We start from the raw sequence: 23,104 nt of genomic DNA on the forward strand, positions 1-23,104 counted from the left end.
TACTGGTGTGATCTGCCCCCACTGCCCCATTCTTTGCTTCTCTTTTTCCTCATCACCATGAAAACCGATTGTGACCTCACAGATGCTGCATTATGTGATTATTTTGTAGGATAAACTTCACTGTGCAAGAGTTTATGCAACAATACACCCTTCAATAATTGGCAAGAGTCATGTTGCATGGAGAAATTATGACAAGAAAGGAAAAGGCAAATTGATTTTTCCTGAAGATACATTCAATTTAAAGCCTTCCTTTGGTGTAAAAGCCTATATTTCAGTCTTTGTTCAGACCCCACTAACTCTCTCTTCCTCTTCATAACCTTTTACATTTTGTTTAAATGGCTTTGTTTCTGCAGCTGCACATCAAACAAGCTTGCCCCAGGCAGTACATAGCTACTATGGAATAGTAACAAAGTGGGGGTGGGGGTGGGGCAAAATAGTCAGGGGTTTTTGAATGCCTGGACAGTCTGCTTAGTTTTCTATGGACCATGTGGCAATGAAGGTCACATTCTGTGCTATCAGAAAGGGCATTTTCCCAAGAGCAGTAATTAGAGCATTTGCATTTCAGACTCATTTCCCGATTCTCCATTTAGGTAGGATGTACTCAAGAAGGGTCTTGGCTTCATGTGTCATATTTATAGAGATTCACTCTCCTGATGAACATTAAAAAGCCTTTATTTGGATATTTTCTTTCTAGGTACATTTGGCCAGTAAGAGAGAGCAATAAGTTCCCCAAAAGGCTGAAACTGGGAGTGACTGAGCTTTGGTGGGTTGGCTTTTCTGCATAATTCCAAAGCTAGCAGAGATAGCAGCATTGCCCTTAGGGAGAGCTGGATGGGTTCTTTGCAGAGAGCAGACGGGTGGCAGATTGCAGCCCTGGCTATTTTATTGCCCAGTAGGAATCTTTATTGGTTGTCTGAAATCTGATCAGAACCAAGAGCCTTCAAATTAAATGTGCTCATTAAGCAAGAATGAATAGTGTGTACCTTTTTACACAGAAAAACACCCAAAAAATTATTTCTTTGGAGGCTAAATCCTGCCACATCCCCCATCTTTCTTCTTCTTTTCTTTCTCCTTCTCTATTTTCCAGTAAAATGACAGCAAGAGCAGAGTCAGAAAGCTGTTTCAGAATTATAAAGAAAACACTGCTGTTGGTTTTTAAGAGCATGTGTTTGGGATCTCTGAGGTTAGGTCACGGTGGACGGGTTTTGTGTCTGACTAACCTAGACCTTGGCACAGCATAAAAGTTACCTATCCATGTCACAGGCAGGCTAAAACACACAAAATTGCCATTTGTTCATTTCTGTCTGTTCCTAATACAAATTTTTTTTTCAAGTAGGGGAACAATTTTTGTTGTTTGAACCACCAGTGGACCCAACTTCAACAAATGTTTGAATTTCAGAAGTCTTAAATTTCATACCTGGGAGCTAAAGCACTGGCTAATTCTTTTTTTTTTTTTTTTTTTTTTTTGAGACAGAGTTTCTCTCTTGCTGCCCTGGCTGGAGTGCAATGGCGCAGTCTCGGCTCACTGCAAATTCTACCTTCCAGGTTCAAGTGATTCTCCTGCCTTAACCTCCCAAGTAGCTGGAATTACAGGCACCCTCCAACAAGCCCTGCTAATTTTTGTCTATTTAGTAGAGACAGGGTTTCACCATGTTGGCCAGGCCAATCTCGAACTCCTGACTTCAGATGATCAACCCATGTTGGCCTCGCGAAGTGCTGGGATTACAGGCATGAGCCACTGTGCCCGGCCTGGCCAGTTTTTTGAACTACTGATGAATTTGATCAAAGCCTATTAAAAACTTACTGAGTAAACAAACAATTGTCCCATGAAAGCAGTATAATCTAAAATTTTAATACAATCTGTTAAACTTTCATTTTTTCATGAGAATGTTTTCTGGTACCTTGTTTTAGATTATAAATCTATACTAAAGGATAGTTATAAAAACAAGTGTATCTAAATGTGGTGCCTCCTTCCCTGATAATCTTGAAGAATAATATGACTAACAGTGATCTAGAAAAACTTTTATGATCACTCCTCACTTGGGCAAGTGAGTCTTAGAATTTGTTAAGTGCATTCAAAACTGTTACGGTCACACATTCAGAGAACAGATTTTTCTCAGGTTGTATTTAAGGCTCTAAAATTTAAATTGATTCTAGTATTGTCCTTACTTAGCAATAGATGTCCCCCCATTTTAGTTGGTGATCAGATTAGCCCTGTGGACCTGTGAGGGGTAAAGAAAGAAAACTATGCAACAGAGAAAATAGTAAGAGATACAGGCCTCAACTTCCTCCTTTGTAAGATAGAGAAAATAATAACTCCTACCTCCCAATATTGTTTTGAGGATCAAGTCCAAAAATGCACATAAAATAGTTAAAATGGTAGCCAGGACATTATTGTTGTTATATAAGTGTTTGAAAGATTAAAAAACAAAAGGCAAAGCATATTTCTCTAGGAGAAAACTTCTAGGAGGGAGTAGTGAAGTAGATTGTTAAATTCCCCTTAATATCCTTTCTATGCTTCTACTCGTGTTGACTTTACATTTTATTTATTGTTTTTAACTTTAATTAATTAATTAAATTTCTTGAGAGCTAGTCTCGCTCTGCCACCCAGCTTGGAGTGCAGTGGCACGATCTCAGCTCTCTGCAATCCCCACCTCCCAGGTCCAAGGAATTCTCCTGCCTCAACCTCTCGAGTAGCTGGGATTACAGGTGCCTGCCACCACACCTGGCTAATTTTTGTATTTTTAGTAGAGATGGGGTTTCACCATGTTGGCCAGGTTGGTCTTGAACTCTTGACCTTAAGTGATCTGCCCGCCTCAGCCTCCCAAAGTGCTGGGATTACAGGTGTGAGCCACCACACCCAGCCCATACTTTAAAATGTATGTTTCATTCTTGATCTCATCTGATCTTCACAGCCCTTCAGGTTATACACCCTTCATAACTGAAGAAACTGAGAATCAGACAGAGGTGAAGGCTGACTAATGGATGGCATGACCCATTTATCTTGATACCAATAAAGCACGTGAAGAATAATAAATACCTATTTTAAAATTTCTGACAGGAAGTTTAGATATCACCTAGTCCATTTCCTTAATTTTCCAGTTCGGGAAATTGAGCCATAAAGTGGTTCAGGGACTGGCCTAGGGTCATAAAGACATTTAGGACTAGAATCCCTGTTCTCAAGGTCCCAGGTTAGCTTGTGGGGTTTCATCTTCTACAGTCTCATTTGATGCTGTCCAAACTCCAACCCCTTCCTGGGTCTGCTTAGCTCTCTGACTTGATCTCCTGCCCACCCCCTCTTGCCTTCTCTATTCTAGCCACACTCCTTCCTACCTCGGGTGCCATCCCGTCTGCCTGGCATGCTGTCTCTCCTGGACTTTGCATGGCTGGATCCTTCCTGCCTAGAGAGACCGTCAGTGACTCTACATTTTAAAGTAGAACACATGAGTAGCTAGCACACCACCCATTTTACTCTCTTCATAGCACCTGCCCTTAGCTAATTTATTTCATTTATTGGGTTACTTATTGTATTAGTCCATTCTCATGCTGCTAATAAAGACATACCCAAGACTGGATAATTTATAAAGGAAAGATGTTTAATTGACTCACTGTTCAGCATGGCTGAACAGGACACTTACAATCATGGTGGAAGGAGAAGCAAACATGTCCTTCTTCACATGACAGCAGGAGAGAGAGAAGTGCAGTGCCAGCCAGAGAAATGCCAGATACTTATAAAACCATCAGATCTTGTGAGAACTCACTCACTTTCATGAGAACAGCATGGAGGTAACTGTCCCCATGATTCAATTCGCTTCCCACCAGGTCTGTCCCACAACATGCAGGGATTATGGGAACTGCAATTCAAGATGAGATTTGGGTGGGAACACAGCCAAACCATATCATTTATTTTCTGTCCCTCTGTTCTGGAACATCTGCTCAATGAGAGGAGAGACATGCCTATCAAGTTCATCTCAGTGCCTAGAACTATACCAGAGACAGAATAGGTCTTCCATACACATTTATTAAATGATTAAATAAGGAATAATGTTTCAGTTAAAATGTATCACAGGGAATGCTCAAAATATTCACTGGCAGGGCTGGTAGTGAATGCTCAATCTAGAGAGTACCAGTGCATGAAGAGAGAGACAGAAGAGGAAGTTCCATCTTTTGGGGGTTGGTGAGCCCTTGAAGAAAACTCAGGCAAACATACAGAGGCCTCATTCTGTCTCAGTCACTCTTAAAAGCACTTTGCATATATTCGCTTATTTAATCACACCAACCTATGAGGTGCGGACAGTTATTTTCCCATTTTACAAATGAGGAAACTGAGGCACAGGAAGGTGAAGTCACTTCTTCACGGTTATATAGCTCATACATATTAGAGCTGGAATTCAAATACAGGCAGGAACTGTGCTGCTTTCAACCTGTATGGTCTCAGCCAAGAGGGTTAAGTAGAGAAAAGGTACACTAGATGTTAGGTCACTGAGATTTTCCTGGGTCTTCCTAAGGGCCAGGTTGACTTAGCTGGCAGAGATTGGAACCAAGCAGCCTACATTGTCTTTTCCATTGTCTTGTAACAGCTAATTCTTTTGCTTACATTGTTGTCTCCTGGCCAGCCAATGGCTGGTCTCAGCACTCACCTGTTAGGCTTCTTTCGTTTGGTTAAGCAACTGGCAGACTCACCTGAGATCTGTCTTCCCACCCCAGGTACTATATCAGTGAACAGCAGGCGCACGCCATTCACCGCCAGTGGGGAGAGCGAGATCCTGGACCTGGAAGGAGACATGTACCTGGGAGGGCTGCCGGAGAACCGTGCTGGCCTTATTCTCCCCACCGAGCTGTGGACTGCCATGCTCAACTATGGCTACGTGGGCTGCATCCGCGACCTGTTCATTGATGGGCGCAGCAAGAACATTCGACAGCTGGCAGAGATGCAGAACGCTGCGGGTGTCAAGTCCTCCTGTTCACGGATGAGCGCCAAGCAGTGTGACAGCTACCCCTGCAAGAACAATGCTGTGTGCAAGGACGGCTGGAACCGCTTCATCTGCGACTGCACCGGCACCGGATACTGGGGAAGAACCTGCGAAAGGGGTGAGTCGGCCTAGAGGATGGCAAGTGAGGGCCTGAGTGGGGCTGATGTGTTACAGTTGGACATGCCCCAACTGTAACTGGACAGCCCAAGCCTTTGCACCTACCTGCACTTTCTTTCTTCCGAGAGTTTTTGGGTTTACTGATTTCCAGATTGCACCCTTTCTAATTCTGAATGCTTGGGTTTGTTTGGCTAAGACTGAGTTGCAGAAAGGGAAGCTTTATAATAAATATTACTGTGATTATGATACTTTTTGATTAAATATTTTCTATTTAGAGAGGGTAAATAATTCTCTTTTGGGACTCCAGGGGGCCTAGCCAACTGGCTGTTTTATTCATTCATTTGACTTGTGCTTCTTTAGTGCTTTCTACAAGCTAACTCCTGGGTTAAGCTTCAGAAATACAATGTTGAACAAGACAGATTCATTGCTGTTTTTATGGAGCTTGCTGCCTAGTGGAATATTTAGCCATTAAATAACTGATTACAAACATGGTGAGTTTTATAAGAGGCAGAGTGATGTATTAGTTAAGAACATAAACTCTGGGGCCAGACTGGGTGAGAAATCTGGCCCTCATGCAGTGATGGGAATTTCATCATGGTAGTCAATATCTTTGAAACATGACTTCCTCATTTGTAAAATAGAAATGATCAGGTACATACCTCACAAGATACTGATGATGATTAAATGAGTTAATAGGTTCCTGAGCATTTAATGTTAGTGATTATTATAGTCATAGTTATTCTCATCAACACCATTAAAGAGAAAGTATAGAGAAGCTTGGGAGGCCCTTGCAAGGAGACCCAACATACTATACAGGTTCACTGTATAGTGAGCAACCCTGACAGTTGAGGACCTGAACAAAGTCCAGAATGGACTGGATGCTTTCTTCCTTTCTGAAAAATGTCCAGAATGGAATTGGGAAACTGTTGGGGTGGGGAGGAGGGGCATGAGAGGGGACCAAAGAGATGAGGGCTGACCCTGTAGACTAGGCCAGAATGCTGGGAGGATTCCCTTTTCATTCACCACTTCAGTATCTGACATTTGCACCCGATTTACAGTTTAAGTAAAGGGCATAGATAAAGGCAAGAAAAGAGACAACATCAACACAAGGAGATTCCAGTCAAGCTGTTTGCAGATTGCAGCTTGGTCTATTTTTGTTATATGCCATGCACACAGAATCAAGCTGACTATCCACAGGCTGTCAGCTTCTATATTCTATGAAAGGATAATCTGCATCAGGACCAAGTTTTTGCTAAGGGTATAGCTCTAGGGCTTTGAGAATGCTATACCTGTATAGTTCTTGCCCTCAAGAAGTTCATCATTTATTTAGCTGAGGAGCTGAGACATCTATATAATAAGCTGTAATAAGATGATGTAAGACAATAGCATGTTAGTGGACAGAAAGGGACATGGAGATTCTGAGACAGAAGAACGTTTTGAGGAGAGACCTGCAGGGTCTCATCTCTACAGACCAGTGGCCCGTGGCCAGTGGCCAGAAATTGTCCAAGTATCAGAAGATAGGTGATATGGATGGATCCTGGGCCAGGTCTGGAACAAGGGCTGAATGACCAGTTTTCAAGGCATGTTTTTTGTAAGGCCACCTGTGGGGCCAACTGTGTTACTAGCTAAGGTATATTTCAAGAGAACTACAAACCCTTCTTACAGTCAGATCAGAAATAGAATACAGGACATGAGGACAAAGGAGGAAGAGAGAGCTTTCTTGGAGCATATGGAATTAAAATTAAAATTCACTGAATTTTCAAGTCAGCAACCACCAGAACAGGAGCTATGATGAGGAAATACCCATCTGAGACAGAAATAGGCCACAGGGGGCTGGTCAGTCTGTCAGGTGCCTGGGCTCTTTCCAAATATCTTTGTAGGGTAACCTACCCTGGTGCTGGTTGGGGAAGATAGAAAGGTCATTTTTGTCTCTGAGATGCATGAGACAGTTTTGGTGTTTGCCAAAGTGTTGCAGATCTTCTGTTATCTACGAAGACAGTGTAAAGGTCATCTCAGACATCTCACTTCTTCTTGGGTCTCTTCTTAACTCAAGGGCCTTGTGATTGTCAGAGGCAGGGCACAGTGACTGTAGCCAGCTGTACAAGGTGTCTCTGAGCTCACCCATTTCAAGGGTGAATCAATGGGAGTTGGTCCAAAACTTGCCAAGAACAGTGAAAGTCACTGCACCTTTTACATTGTCACTTCTGACTAGTCATTAAGAGGCAGCTGATTGGGGATATATGAGGGACAATTATTCTTGGTGCAGTGCAGCCGAGAGTCATCCATTCTGGCCAAATGAGAAGAAGCTTAGCAAATACAAGATATTTGATCTATACATCGCTCAAATCCCAGACGGTTCAACTGATTGTTTTGTTCCCCTACTAATTGTTTTTTGCCCCTGGATTGTTCCTGACACCATGTTCAGAATGAATCAGTGGAGTGTAAAAATTATAGGACTCTTCTCTGCTAGCAAAGAAAGGTTGAGATTCCCAGTGACATTGTTTTTCTTTATTGAAACTGATTCCTTAGTGGAGACTCTTTTGAGTATCTTTTGTTCATTTTTCCTGCAGGAAATTGACATATATTGAAGCCCTAGTGTGTTCCAGGCACTATGTTTGAGGTTGGAAATGCAACAAACAAACAATTCAAAACACAAACACCAACTTGACACAGCCTTTACTTGTGAACAAGGGGTGTATAGTCCTCCCAGAGAAGCAAAGGGAAATGTGAGAAATGTTTAACATGTGGTTGATGTTATGGCAGATGTCTATAGGGAAACAGTAGGACAAACAGGCAAGAATGGCCACTTCTATATGGAAGGAGTGGTGGCCCAGAGAAGGGGATCCAAGGTTTCTTGGATTTTAAGTTTCCTATTTCTAACTTTAGGCATCCACTCGAGGCACTTCTGAAGAAGAGTGAAGAAAATGTGTTGAGTATTCTGTCTATACAGGAATGGAATACTTTTTGGATTAAGGAGCCCTGCCCCATTCACCATAACAACATCAACACAGTCACTCAGTTTGCCATTCTCTCTCTAATTTTTATTATGTAGAAGCATTCTAGAATGAATTCTAAGTCTAGAATGGATCATTTGTACTAAATGTGTTAAGCCTAAGACAATTCTTAAGGCTGTGTGTCCCAGTAGCTCAAATTGTGTTCTCTACTGGAACTTCCTTGGGGGTGAGTCCCTTGGTATCACCGGGCCCACACATGAATGGGAGTGTTAGAAAGAAGCACTTGTGTATATACACTGAAGAAAGCATAGATGGAATGCTGAAAACTGGAGTTTTCATGGCCCAGGTCAGACACTAGACACTACATCAAAATAGACCAATGACCCAAGCAAAGTCAGCAACAGATAAGTCTAAGAGACAATTCCTGGATCAAAGTCATCAGCCAAGTATAGGAGAGTCAGAGAATAAGGCCTGGAAGTAGAAAGTGTTTGTGTATATGATACTAAGATTAATTTGCATGTGTATCATGGACACAGGAAGGGGAACATCACACTCTGGGGACTATTGTGGGGTGGGGGGAGGGGGGAGGGATAGCATTAGGAGATATACCTAATGCTAAATGGTGAGTTAATGGGTGCAGCACACCAGCATGGCACATGTATACATATGTAACTAACCTGCACATTGTGCACATGTACCCTAAAACTTAAAGTATAATAATAATAAAAAAAATCAAAATGATTTGCATGTGTATGTTTCTCTTCTAATAAAATTGGGTAACTCCTGCTTCTACCCTCATAAGAGTGCTTCTTCTGCCTGCGAAGATGAGCTACTCTAAATCTTGATGTCTAAAAATTGGCTCGATTGATATTGTATTTAGGTTTTTTTCAGCATAATCTGTTGCTATTCTAAGATGTAGCTGTCTCTACCCATCCCAACTGTTTAGCTCTAGTTATTTTGGTTGGCTGTTCATAGTGATGTGAGAGACGTCTCCATGACCTGAAAAGCAAAGGCCTGTTTTAACTACTTAATTCTAATCAGATAGGTTGAAATTCCTTAGTATCCTAGAAGACCACCTACCATCCAGTGAAGTCCTGTTGGACAGAGGAAACAGTCTAGCTGGTCTTTAGCCTGCTCTGGAGTTAGTCCTACTTAAGTAGCTATGATCACTTGACCTGGGACAACATCTTCTCTTTGCTGGTATAGCCAAACTGTCTAGTTCAATTGGTGAGCATCAAGTTCCAGTAAGGCAAAGCCAAGGGTTTGATTTATTTGTAGATCATGGAGCTTAAATTTTAGACCATTGCTGAATCTATGCTCTTCCCTGAATGGCTTTTTCTAAACATATCCTGGCATTCATTTGGCAAGAAAGTAAATAAAGCTCAGCACAAGTTCATCCCAATGTCAAGAAAAATAACCTACAGTACAACATTTATCTGACATATGCACCAGCTGAACACGAAGAATACAAGTATTTTTACTTCTCTCTGGTGACTCTTGTTCCAGTGGGAAAGGCATGCAGGCAGCAGCTGCTGCTCCTCTCCATTCAGGGCCTCCCTTTTTAGGCAACCTCCTATGTGATCCTGGGTAGCAGCAGCAGCAGCAGCAGCAGCAAATGATTCTGCCTGGAAAGGGTGAGACACCAATCTTTGATGAGGCTGGATTGTGTCATTGAAATGCTACATATATGCCACATGGAAATCGTGTCATAAGAAAACAGTAGGGTTGGCAGAGGCCAGGCGTGGTGGCTCATGCCTGTAATCCCAGCACTTTGGGAGTCCAAGGTGGGTGGGTCACCTGAGGTCAGGAGTTCAAGACTGGCCTGTCCAACATGGCAAAACCCCGTCTCTACTGAAAATACAAAAATTAGCTGGGCTTGGTGGTGCATGCCTGTAATCCCAGCTACTCAGGAGGCTGAGGCATGAGAATCACTTGAACCTGGGAGGTGGAGGTTGCAGTGAGCCAAGATCACACAGTTGCACTCCAGCCTGGGCGACAGAGTGACTCTGTCTCAAGAAAAAGAAAAAGAAAAGAAAATAGTGAAAATAGTAGGGTTGGCAGATACCATTAGTGTTACCTGTACCACATTCCTGTTTTGGTAAATGAGGAATTGGAAGCCCTGAGAAGTTAAGTCAACATCAGTTTAACTTGAAATTGCTATAGAATGGTTAGAATTTATGATTCCTGATTCCTAATGCATCAGGCTTTCCATTACATTGAGCAGCCTTTCCTTCATATATACTGTTATATACATATACTAGATGGTTATTAAATATTGGAGGGCTCCAGGGTTTGTGTTTTAGGTCTCTTCTTGGCCTGCATGGTTCCCTTGGTGCTCTTATTCTTTGCCACGTTATTAAAGGTCATCTATATGTTAGTGACTTCCAAATTGAGGTCTCTTGCCTAGAACTGTCCCTGAAATCCCAGATTCTTATATCCCTAGTTGTCTACTTGACATCTCCATTTGGATATCTGATAGATTAACTTAAGCTACTTAATTAATAGCTACTTAATACATAGCTACTTAATTCTAATCAGATAGGTTGAAATTCTTGAATATACTGGAAGACCACCTGCCATCCTGTGAAGTCCTGTTGGACTTAATCGTATCATTGAACAGCTTAATCATATCATTGAAAAGCAGAAATCTTGAGGTCTTCCTTCCTGCCCCAGACTTCTTTTACTTTCAGTTTTTCCGCATCTTGATAAATGGCATCCCCACTGTCCTTGGGCATTTTCTTTTATTTTTGTCCTGTGATATTCAATCTATCTCAGCAAGTCTCATCCATTTCTCTTACAAACCCATCCTGCATCTGTCCACTCTCTCTTCCATCACTATCATTTTAGATCAAACCATACTTATCACTTCTTTGGACAACTGTATAGCATGTAGTACATGATTATGAAAAATCCAAATTCATTTTGTGTCTTCTTTAGAATATTAAAGTTAAATTATTAAAATTTCTATATTCTCAACACAGTCTACCTTAAATAGCTTTAGTTTCAGTGGCTTTTGGTCCAGAAAACTGTAGGAAATGAAGCTATGATGCTTCTTTGGAATTAACTTCAACATTAACATGGAGATTCCATAAACAGGTATTTAGCTCTTTTCTGTGTCAGGCTTTGTGAGCTAATGAGGATATACATTTATATTAATAGAAGACATACTTTCTGTCCTCCATGAGCTCACAGCACAGCAGAGGGAATAGAGACATAATCTGCAAACTCTAATGCAATCTACCAGTGTCAACGATTCAGGAAATAATCACAGGAAAGAAAAAGATAACAATCAGAAAGCAAGATATGACGCACATTTTATACCATTTTATAATTAGTTCTGGATTCACTGAGGTCTTGCTCAGGCTATCTCACTGGTGTGGGAATAACAGAAACCTGGGCTTCCAAGGTCAAATATAATAATGGTGGTTGCTTTTACTGGTCTCAGTGCTATTGAGGAGGGGAATCTGCATTATGGCTGTGCCCTCATCCCTCATAGATTTCCAGATCCTTTATTTAAATGTCTGACCTGGAGATGGATCCTCTGATCTTTCTTTTCTGCAAGAATAAAATGAGGCAGTTGGGTTTCATGCTCTCTCAGGCTCTTTTCAACTCTAAAACTCTGATTCTCAAATGTCATCAGCTTGGCAATGTTTTCCCTTATCCCGAGGAGAGAGAGAAAGGTGAATGAAGGGCAGGAATGTGAGTCCTTTTTCCTTGCAATCCGCAGAACTGTCTGGATTAGGACTCAGTTTAGTTATATCAGCACTGCAATGAAATTTTCATCTCCCTGATTCATTCATCTAAGAAAATGAATACCTTGGTGTACTGAGTACACTTCAGGCCCATCAGACCTGAGTTTTAATTGATGGATTAACGAATAGAACCTTAGATTTCTAAAGAGCATGAAAAGGCTGTTTCCTCTTTGGTCCATTGTTTACTCTTTTTGATAGATAATGACATGTATCTGAGAAAGGGGCTTCCCAAGAAATGTGCAATTCATTTACATAAATCAAACTGTCTCCTTTTTTTTTTTTTTTTGCTTTTCTGTTGTTGCTTAAGTCATACAAATGTATCCCTGGTGACAGCCACAAGCAGAGCACAGATTCAGCCTCTTTTTTTTTTTTTTTTTGACTTCCGGTTCTGCAAGTTTCCCTTTCCACAAGCACAGGATTTTATGATTCCAGGAAGTTTTTCCATAGTACATGAACCCTAGCTGAGAGTTATTCCACCAGGTGAGAGTCTGAGCTACCTCTGATCACAGCTGGTGCTGTTACTCTAAAAAAGAGTATCAGGGTTGTAGATTCCAGTTATTCTAGAGTCTTGAAGGTTTCCAGGTCTAAGAAGGACAGGCTGGGGACTTTGGAGATCTTTTAAGAATCGACACCTACACCTGCATTCAACCCGAGAATGTGAGGGTCAGCACTTGGGTGCAGTGCTTGACAGCTGCTTATGAACCAACGGCACACCTGCTGCTGGCTGCAGTGCTGTCAAATGCAGGGACTCAGTGGCCATTTACATTGCCACTCTGTATCTTTATTACTGCATGTGCTCAAAGCAGCTTAACTGCCAGCAGACATCTGCCCATAATAGTGCAATAAATTGAAATGCTGCTAAATTATAAGAAACAAGTGCTTTGAAACACAACACAAGGGGATTGTTGCAGGCTTTTCTAGCATCTCTGGCTTCATATTTCTTTTCACAGAGAGATGAATCCTTCTTCACTACAGTTTGGATTAAGAGGAAAGGAAAGTTAAAAAACCTACTATTTATTGAAAAAAATGATGTGCCTTCTCTATGTTTGGTTCTTAATATATACTGAGTCATTTAACCCTCACATCCACTCTGCAGACTGCATATTATTATCCTCACTTTCTACGTGAAGAAATTAAGGGCCACCCAATTCATTCTGAATACCTACAGAGTGCTACGTGCCAGGGACTGTGTTGAGCACTTGGGATACAAAGGCATTGATTGTGGTTCTTATAAATGTGCTATTATATTCTGGTATCCGAGCAATTGGGACATCAGTGTGGGGAGAAATATCATGGAAGGCATTACAGACTGGTGCCACTAGAGCTGAGGCTTGGTGGAGAATCAAAGATCTCCCAGGCAGACCAGGCAGGGGAAAAACAATTCCAGGCAGAAGGAACACATGTATAAAGGTGACTTCAATAAACAGTAAGTTTTCCATGTGGGTGGCATGTAGGGCTTAAAGAGTGAGGAGGAGGGATTTGAGGGGAAGTTTTCAAAGATGCAGCTGTAGGGGTGACAGGGCCAGCCATGAAACACTTTGCTTTCTCAACAAGTTTAGGCATTATCTTATAGGAGGCATACCACGTTTAACAATGGGATAACCAGGTCAGATAACTGTGGCAGAAGATAAATTGAATACAGAAGACAGGAGACCAACAGGTCAGCATATAGTAGTCCAGTTTGCATTGGTATTAATTCAGGAATGAGAGATAAGAGCCCTCCCTGAAGAAACGAGAGTGGAGGTCGAGTTTTCGAACATATCTGATAAATAAAAAAGGGGCAATGTCAATAGGACTTAGTTAGTAATCAATTACACACAGCTGAAGAATAGCTGAAATTGAATTAGAGCAAGGGTTTGGCCATGGAAGCCTTTTGCTTCTTCCTTTCTTCTGAGCCATCTTGAATCAGTGGGAGATTCTTAGGAGGAGTGGGGAGGACTGTGGTGACCATTAAGCAGATGTAGCTGAGAGTCAAACCTACACCTGCTTTGGTCCCACTCGGAACATATGTATTTACCTTCTCTCTGTGCCTCTGTTTCAATATTTACCACGACAATATTGGCAGTGGGTGTTTAACTGGCTTATTGTGAGGCTCCATTGTAGAATCAAAGTGTATAATGTGCTCACATAGATAATAAAGTTAATATTCCCCTTTCAGAATCTGGAGTTTAGCAATGCAAGAATTGAAAAAATGATCTGGCTGGTGTTTTTACTCCATTTTTTTTTTCTTGTGTGGTGGAAATGACCCAGGTCTTATTTCTGTGTTTAAGGCATATGATACAGGTTAGAGTTTAAAGTTGAGAAGGTTGGGCCATAAGAGAACGTATCAAAGCATGCTTTTCTTCATACTTTAAATGGCGTATTTGGAATTAAAATGTGACTCTTTTGTAATCCCGGGTTTTAAAGAATTGCGTTAAAATGATCTGTTATGACTGTAGTGATCTCAACCAAGCTTTGGCATATATTTGGTAGAAACAATGAGTTGTAGTTTGTCTCTCTTTGTCTTGTAAAACTGGCCATATTTGAAATTAAGCTAAAAGATTTTTTTCCTTGGAGATAGAAAAATCAAATTTTGAACTTCTCCCTATTCTGGTCTCTCATTTGGGATTTATAGTGATGACACCCGATACTGAGTATTATGTATGTGTCTGTGCATAAAGCACATGTGTATAGTTTTCCTCTAGCTTCTGAGAAGTTTTCTATTTTATCATGGGTTCTGTTTTAATCCCACCAAGGATTGTTAAGAGGAAAAAGCAGCAAACATGTAGTAATCGTGAATAGAAGTCCCAAACTTAAAACCTAAAACTTGACTGACCCAACGAAAACCAGGCAGAGTATAAAGAGTTGTATAATTACTTATCTTGCCAGTAGAATAGATGCTCAGATACTATCTAGCAAAACCACCCACCCCCAATTTTAGATGAAGAAACTGAGGCCTCCAGGTAGGAAATGAGTGGTCAATAGAATAGAATAGAATGTTCTTAGTCCCTCATTTTGGTTCCTATTTATTGGATTTTTCAAAGAAATATACATGCATCTGTGCATATTTGTGAAGATATACTTTTATGTCTCATGATCTTCTAGGCAGTAGTCATGCGTTATAGCAAAGCCATTTGGTAAATCTCCAGTAATTTGTTCTAATTGATAAATTTTATTTGAAATGTTGGCAACTGATTTAGAGGGAGGAAATGTGGAGGGAAGAGATGTATATATTTCTCTTCTCTTTCTGTTTCATCACTCATCCCATCTTACCCCAACAAATAATCCAGCCCAACAGAGAGGATATTGGAGTGACAAGTACATCTGGAACTTGAGGCTGGACCCTTCAATATGAGTGGCTCTTGGAAGACCCCCTTCTGTGGGCTACTGGACAGCTATTTTTCTGCCATGTAGATGCAGTCTTTCTTGGAGAAGATCATTTCATGCTTCTTAGCATGTTTAACCTTTATAGCAAGACACTCTTATCAAAATGACAAACCCCGACAGAGCCTTCTAAGAGGCCAGTAAATCAGAAGCCTCATGAAATCTGTGGGATTAGCATGTTCCCCCTCTTTGTTTCTGCAGGGTAAGAAAGCCCTGTGCATTTCAGATTTCAATCTTCTCTGCAGGCCCCTTGTCTGAAACCTCCTGCTGTGGCTCACTGGTATTTAAATATTGTTTTCATTCGGTCGCCTGGGGCCACATACTGACACCAGCTAAGGCTGGCACATTGTTTATCTCCATCAGCAATGTTGTAAAGAAAAGAAAACTGCTCTGATGTTTGTTTAGTTGAATTCTCCCCATCCTGGAAAGCATCCTCTCTGGGTCTGAAGATAGCAGCTGATTCCTAATGTCATCATTCCTGTAGTAGCTCACTGTTGCTCAGCAGGATCTCATCTCCAGCCAGTTAGTTGTCTCTGATCTCCTTGTCCCATGGCTCTGTCTGTAATGAAACTTTCACAAGCAACCCAGCATCTTCAGCCACTACAAGGTGGAGCCTCCTTCTGTGGAAATCCACAAAGTCAAGGCTATATTGAGAGTAGAGGTAGAAGGAGAAAAAAATGATGAATAACAGTTCTGTTATCTGTATAGATTATAAAATATTTATTAGGGGTTGTGGGGGGTGACTCTTTTATCAGAGTTTACACATCCACATTTTCAAGTTGGAAAGAACCTCTGAGGTTTTTGAGTCTAACTCAATATCTGATACATATATACCCCTGGACAAAATTCCTAAATTGCTGTGTAGACTCTATAGAAATATGTACTCTTATCTACATATGATGTACTAAATGCTTAGCAGTGGTTAGCTTATTTAATCTTTGTAATAACTACATAAGATATGTGCTATTTTCATTCTTAATTTATATCTGAGGAATTGGGGTTAAGGATAGGTTAAGTAACTTGCTCAAGGTCACCCAAGAATATATTGAGGTGATCTCTGGATCTTCCACTCCTGAGTCCTCTCTTCTGTGATCGATATACTTTACTACTCTCAGTAACAAGGATGCTCACCTCTTCATGAAGCAGCCATTCCATTTTTGGATATTACTAAGTAGTCTAAAAATCTTCCTTTCACTACAACTGAAGTCTCTTTTTTGAAATACTCTTTTTATTTTATTTTTTTCCTTTTTTTATTGTACTTTTAAGTTCTGGGATACATGTGCAGAACGTGCAGTTTTGTTACATAGGTATACACGTGCCATGGTGGTTTGCTGCACCCATCAACCCATCACTTACATTAGGTATTTCTCCTAATGCTGTCCCTCCCCTAGCCCCCCACCCCCTGACAGGCCCCAGTGTGTGATGTTCCCCTCCCCGTGTCCATGTGTTCTCATTTTTCAACTCCCACTTATGAGTGAGAACATGTGGTATTTGGTTTTCTGTTCTTGTAAACACTCTTTTTTATTGTGATAAAATACACATAACATAACATTTACCATTTTAGTTTTTTTTTTTTTTTTCTTTTTTGAGACAAGGCCTGGCTCTTTTGCCCAAGCTGAAGTGCAGTGATGCAATCTCAGCTCACTACAACCCCTGCTCCCTGGGCTCAAGCCATCCTCCCAACCTCAGCCTCCTAAGTAGCTGGGACCACAGGCATGTACCATCACACCCAGCTAATTTTTGTATTTTTTGTAGACATGGATTTTCACCATGTTGCCCAGGCTGGTCTCGAACTTCTGAGCTCAAACAATCTGCCCACCTCGGCCTCCCAAAGTGCTGGGATTACAGGCGTGAGCCATTGCACCTGGCCTCATTTTAGCCATTTTTATGTGTATAATACGGTGGCATAAAGCACATTCACATCGCTGTGCAACCATAGCCGTCATCCATCTTCAGAATCTTTCTTTTGGCCTTGGTTCAGGCTTTGGGAGCTATACAGGATTTATTCACTAAAAAAAAAAAAAAAAAAAAATTCCTTCACTAGGTGCTTATCATGCCGTGGATCCTAGGGATGTCCAGAACAGATCAAGCTAAAACCCTTCTCTACAATAGACCTTCAGTTATTCAAAGACAACTATCATGTTTTTCACTGAAATGTTGTCAGTCATTCTCAGGATAAACATCACTAGTTTCATTAACCAGTTCTCACTTATTGTGGTTTTAAGTTCCTTGCTAAGTTAATCCAGCAGTCATTGAGAGAAGTGGGGGAAGGTGGGAGAGGGTTCTGTGTTCACTGAAAGGAAGGATGACTTCCAGTACTTCACAGGGGTCTTTGTGAAGCAGGCCATGCCCTTCCAAGGAGAAAGCATGTATTGTTAATGCAGTAACTCACATGAATATCAGATGTAGTGACACATATGGACTATAGGTTTGTGTAGTTGGCAGGATTCACTGGTACATTTATGGTGATGGTGGGGTGAGTGCTTTTGTTAGTTTCTTATCCTGTAAAAATGCTTTGGGCCGCACGCGGTGGCTCACGCCTGTAATCCCAGCACTTTGGGAAGCCAAGGCAGGTGGATCACCTGAGGTCGGGAGTTCAAAATCAGCCTGACCAACATGGGAAAACCCCATCTCTACTGAAAATTAGCCAGGCGTGGTGGTGCTTGCCTGTAATCTCAACTACTTGGGAGGCTGAAATAGGAGAATCACCTAAACCCAGGAGGCAGAGGTTGTGGTGAGCTGAGATCACGCCATTGTACTGCAGCCTGGGCAACAAGAGCGAAAACTCCATCTCAAAAAAAAAAAAAATGCTCTGGGCCTACTTCAGGTAACATCACATTTACCACCTTGTCTTATTCCTCAAAATAGTCCTAGATTGAGTGTGTTAAGTCACATATCTCAAAAGCAAAGCTAAATTTATTTTTGACCGTAGGAACATCTTAGGGTACCACTAGACAAGGAAATCATGATTTTGAAAAGTGTCAGCTGACACAGAATCATTGAATGCTACAGCTGGGCAGGGCCTTAAAAAATCAACTATTCCAGTGCTTATAATTTACAAAGAAATAACTGAGATTCAAAGTAGTTATATAACTTGCCCAAAGTCACAGAGGTAGTAAGTAGCCATGCTGGGACTTATCACTCAGTATTTTGAATCCCTGATGAGATCTGTCTATCCTAAAGCAATTTCAGAGGTGCTCTTGCTTTGTACCTTTGGGCTGGTCCTTTGTAGCTGAGAGTAAGATGCTCCTGCTGTGTGGGTCAGAAGATTTCTTCACAAGCTCAGTGGGTCCCTGTGATTTTTTTTAACATGTAATCATCCCTTTATTTATTACAAATAAGCTTGGCAATTAATTTAGTTAGCAACTTATGGTCTGGAAAATCTCATTATCCAAACCTTACATTATCAACACATCGTTTTAAAAAGAGATGCTTAAAGAAGTGGTCTAAATATGCAGATTCCTGATCATCTTGAAGAAGGGAACTACTAAAACGCAACCTGGGAGGGAGTAGACAATTGTAGTGAGGCCATGAAAGCCACTGACATTCACACATAAGGGAGTATAAAAAGGGAATTCACATTTATTGAGTACCTGCATGTGCCAGGTATAATTTGGTCCTTAAGTAAGACGAACCAGGTCTGGAGTCAGACAGAACTGGATTTGTGGGGGCAGGGGGGAGGTGCGCGGTGGCTCATGCCTGTAATCCCAGCGCTTTGGGAGATAGAGGTGGGCAGATCATGAGGTCATGAGTTCGAGACCAGCCTGGCCAACATAGTGAAACCCCCGTCTCTACTAAAAATACCAAAAAAATTAGCCAGGCGTGGTGGCAGGTGCCTGTAATCCCAGCTACTCAGGAGGCTGAGGCAGGAGAATCACATGAACCCGGGAGGCGGAGGTTGTGGTGAGCTGAGACCGTGCCACTCCAACCTGGGCAACAGAGCGAGATTCCATCTCAAAATCAAACAAAAAAACAACAACAAAAAAAACTGGATTTGAATTCCAATTCCATTGCTCACTATTATGTGATCTTGGATGTGTTTTTAACCCCTTTTTAGCCTCAGTTTTCTGCTCCATCAAAAAGCCATTTTGGGGTTGTTATGAGGCTTCAAGAACATAATTGTGTAAAAATATTGGCACAATGCCTATAATTTGGTAAGTGTTCAGTACATGGAGGAGTATTATTATTCTTCTCTCATTTAATTTTTACAGCAGATCTTATAAAGTTTGTGGTATCATTCAGATTTTTAGATACTTAAACCAAGGATCAGAAAGCTAAAATAAATTTCCATAGTCGCAATGTTAGCAAATACTAAAGGTAGGAATTTTTCACCTGGTCTATCAGATTTTCTATTATTCTTTGCCATTCATTAAAACAGGAGGCCTTAGAGGTGGGATTAGGTACTGTGGGAGGGAGAGAGAGCTGTAAGAAATGAGATGGCTTTTTTTGTTCCTCTTCCAACCTTGTCAGTTCTCTGTTTTAGGACTTTCCAAGGGGCAAACATGAGAAATACATTGGGATGGAAGCTGTCCATTTGGAGTAAATTCAGGATTGAGAAAAGCAGTCAGGATCTTCCACATCTTTTCATTCACACTGTTTGTTCCTAGGTGGTGGAGAAGAACTGTAAAGTTTCATGGGGCTGGTCCAGAAGAGCATGAAATGAGTACAGCTGAAAACTTTTACCTCATCACAATTTATCCAGGGCTGCAAAATACCCTAACTCATACTGCATATTTACCCACGTGTACAAACACACACACATGCACACCACACACATGCACATGAATGCACAAACACAAATAAACCTGGACCTCTCTAATTTTTGCTTTGCTCGTCTCTCCTTCTCTAGACGGGGAGCCATCGACTATGTATCCCCAGTGCCAAGGAAAAAGAGCTCCATCTGTGTTTATGGAGGAACAAATAAAAGAATGAATGCAAAGCAAAGTGAATGGGACTATTTCTAAAGTTAGCTATACTTTAGTTAGAATTCTGGTTTATTATCTGACAAATGTGAAGAAACTTAGTACCTGCTAGACATCTAAACTGCCCACCCTCACCCCCAATAACAAGTTAGGATTTTCATAGTTGGAGATGTGCCTAGAGAAAAATAATGAGAAGCTCCCCTAGGCTGGGGCCTCGCCTCTTGGGCCTGTAGCAACTATTCCTGTAACTCAATATTAGCTATAGAGTGGCAAGATTCAGTGTTGCTTAAAGTGGACAGGTGGGCAGGCACGGAATGAATGAATCTGGAATAGAGCGAGAAGCAGACTTATGCATCTGAGGCAGGCATTTCTACCATCTAAAACAATGGGGTGACTTTGCAGCTCTCCTTGGTGAAGAGAGTACTTCGTGGATGATACCCTTTTGTTCCCACTCACTCCCTTTTTATTCACCCATCCACTGTCCTGCTTACCTTTTCTTTTTCCTGTTTCCTCTTCTTTTTCCCCTCTATTCTTCATTATTTTTTCCCTGATAAACCCCACACAATCCTTTCTTCATTTCTATTTATCTTTTAAGCTTGTTTCAGCAATAATGTCTATTGCTTAAAGGGCTTTTCCCTCCCAGAGGGATGAGATTGACCCTTATTTATTCAGAATGACTTGACTCAGGGCTTTTATAAAATGTGGGCTGCACAAAACTGCAAGGTGGCTGGTGCCTACCAGCTACCTAGATAAGTGGCATCTGGTTGAAGGGGAGGACCGGCCCCTAAGGCCTCTTTGAGCACATTGTCTAACCTGGAAGTCATCTCCTTTTGAACTACAATAAATGAGAAAGGGTCTTAGCAAGACAAAACAATGACTATAAAACCAGGTGGCTAAAATATGGCTGAGGAATGCAGAAGAGTGCACTGGTATATCAATCTCTAATTGGGGAAATGATTTGGCTGCAGCACAAAGGAGCCCCTCTCTGTCTAACATTGGGTTTGCCCCTCGAGCTTTCTGCAAATGGAGACTGATGGTGGTGGCGTGATGGTCAAGGAATGTGTCCTCAGATGAGGCTGAGCAGAATTATTACTTTGTAAATTTGCTTTTTCCCCTTTATTCCTCCCTCCCTTCAGATATCTCATTTTCTCACCTTTCTTTCACCTTCCTTCTTTTCTTGCCCGTGATCCTTTCAAAACACTTTAGTTTTTTTCTTATGTGGAGAACATGGTTGACCCATTCAATTTCTTTTCACTACAGAGTAGCATTCCTGGGAGCTTTGATGGGACAATTGATATAATGAATCTTGACTTTGGTAGGACTGTTATTCTGTCTTCATAAAATGCTACTCAATAAACCAGTCTCTAGATTATAGCTCTGTTAGGAGTGTTTATCACTGTTGAAAAGAAGCCTCATAAAAATTGTCATCTGTGGGTTATATCTAACATTATAGATTATGAATCTCCATTTAAAAAAATAAACATTGATTTTTATAATTCTAAAATCAATATATATTTACTGTAGAAAATTTGGCACATGGAAGTTTATTAATTCAACTTTTTCTTTGGCCAACATTAACTGAGTACCTGAATACGAAAACCTGTGGTGGTTCTACAAAACCCATTTCATGGTAGACAAAAATAAATATAATTGAGCAAAATTGTACCAAGCAGAAATGGTTATTATTAACATATTGGTATGCTTTATTCTATCATTTTGGGAATGTGTATATATATATGTGTATGTGTGTGTGTCTCTGTGTGTGTGTATGTATGTGTATATATTCTATTCTTGAATATAAACTATTTGTGAATATATATATTCTATTCTATATATATATTATTTGGGAGATATATATGTATATATATAACATGTTAACGTAATTTTATAAGTAATTATTCTAATTTTTCCAGTTTCTGTTTTTTTAAAAAAATTATCTCATAGTTGCCTAATTATACCATAATTTCAATTCAGTGTTATATGATCTTTGTCTCAAATAATAAAATCTCAAAAAACGTGATTTTTAATGACTTCAAAGTAGCTATATTTGCCAGCTATTGCCTCAGTAATGCTGTGAACAAGCCACCTCACAACTTTGTGGCTTATAAGAAGCAGTATTTAAATTCTATACTTATAGATTTGTGGATAGGTTGAGGTGGCTCTGTTCCAAGCTGTGGAGGGCTGGAAATAGCTGCAAGTTTCAAGTTAGATTCATTAACTCCCTCATTACCACATTCTTTTTGGCTCCCTCATTACCACATTCTTTTTGGCTCCCTCATTACCACATTCTTTTTGGACCAGAGGCTACCCAGGGGATATTCTCCTATTAGCAAATGAAAGGAGTACAAGAAGGAGCATGCAAGCACTCAGTACCTCCTTAGACCTAAGTCTGCATCTCATACATTGTCAGTACTGTCGACATTCTCTATGTCAAGGCAAGTCATGTGGCCAAGCCCAACATAGAGTGGTTTAATACACTACACCCACTCTAGTGGAAGGGACTGCAAAGTCACAAGCAAAGGGTGTGGGTATATAATTCAAAAACAGGGGAGGTGCGACTAATTATGAACAATAAAACAGTCTACCATAGTACACTACCTGATATTTTATCACTAATGACCGCAGGTTGATCAAAGAAGACTAGTTTTTTATCCTTTCTGTTAACCTCTAATGTGCCCCAATATTGATAAATACCATGAGACCTTTCTCAAAACACATAGGCTTCAGAAGACATCAGAGCCTTCTCCACTGCCCATTTTCTGTTTTGTGGTTGTAATGTATCTTCTCATTGATACTTCAACTCATCATATCTCTAGGAGTTTGATTTCTTGCTTCACAGAAGTCTCTTAGGCCAGGTAAGAAACTAGCTCTGATTTTAATGCAGGGAATGCTTATGACCATTATTTTAGATGGGCTTAAAACAATGAAGCCTGAGACCTAAAAGGGCCAGTTCCAGAAAATCATCAGCTTCAAAATCTAGACATGAGAGAGAGATTAGATGGTTTGAGGGTGGTTCTACAAAA

General features: G+C 40.8%; 1 protein-coding gene across 39 annotated transcripts in view; it reads left to right on the plus strand.

Moving 5' to 3' along the window:
* Positions 1 to 23,104, plus strand: part of NRXN3 (neurexin 3) — a 1,691,350-nt gene that overhangs the window by 550,052 nt on the left and 1,118,194 nt on the right. For all 39 annotated transcript variants that reach the window (XR_010136857.1, XR_010136859.1, XR_010136858.1 and 36 more), the window contains 1 exon segment: positions 4,708 to 5,091. Coding sequence is in view for 34 of the 39 variants with exons in the window: in XM_054529674.2 (XP_054385649.2) it covers positions 4,708 to 5,091 (384 nt within the window). In the remaining 5 variants the exon portion in view is untranslated.

Source organism: Pongo abelii, chromosome 15 (genome assembly GCF_028885655.2).
Source record: "Pongo abelii isolate AG06213 chromosome 15, NHGRI_mPonAbe1-v2.0_pri, whole genome shotgun sequence".
Taxonomy (NCBI): domain Eukaryota; kingdom Metazoa; phylum Chordata; class Mammalia; order Primates; family Hominidae; genus Pongo; species Pongo abelii.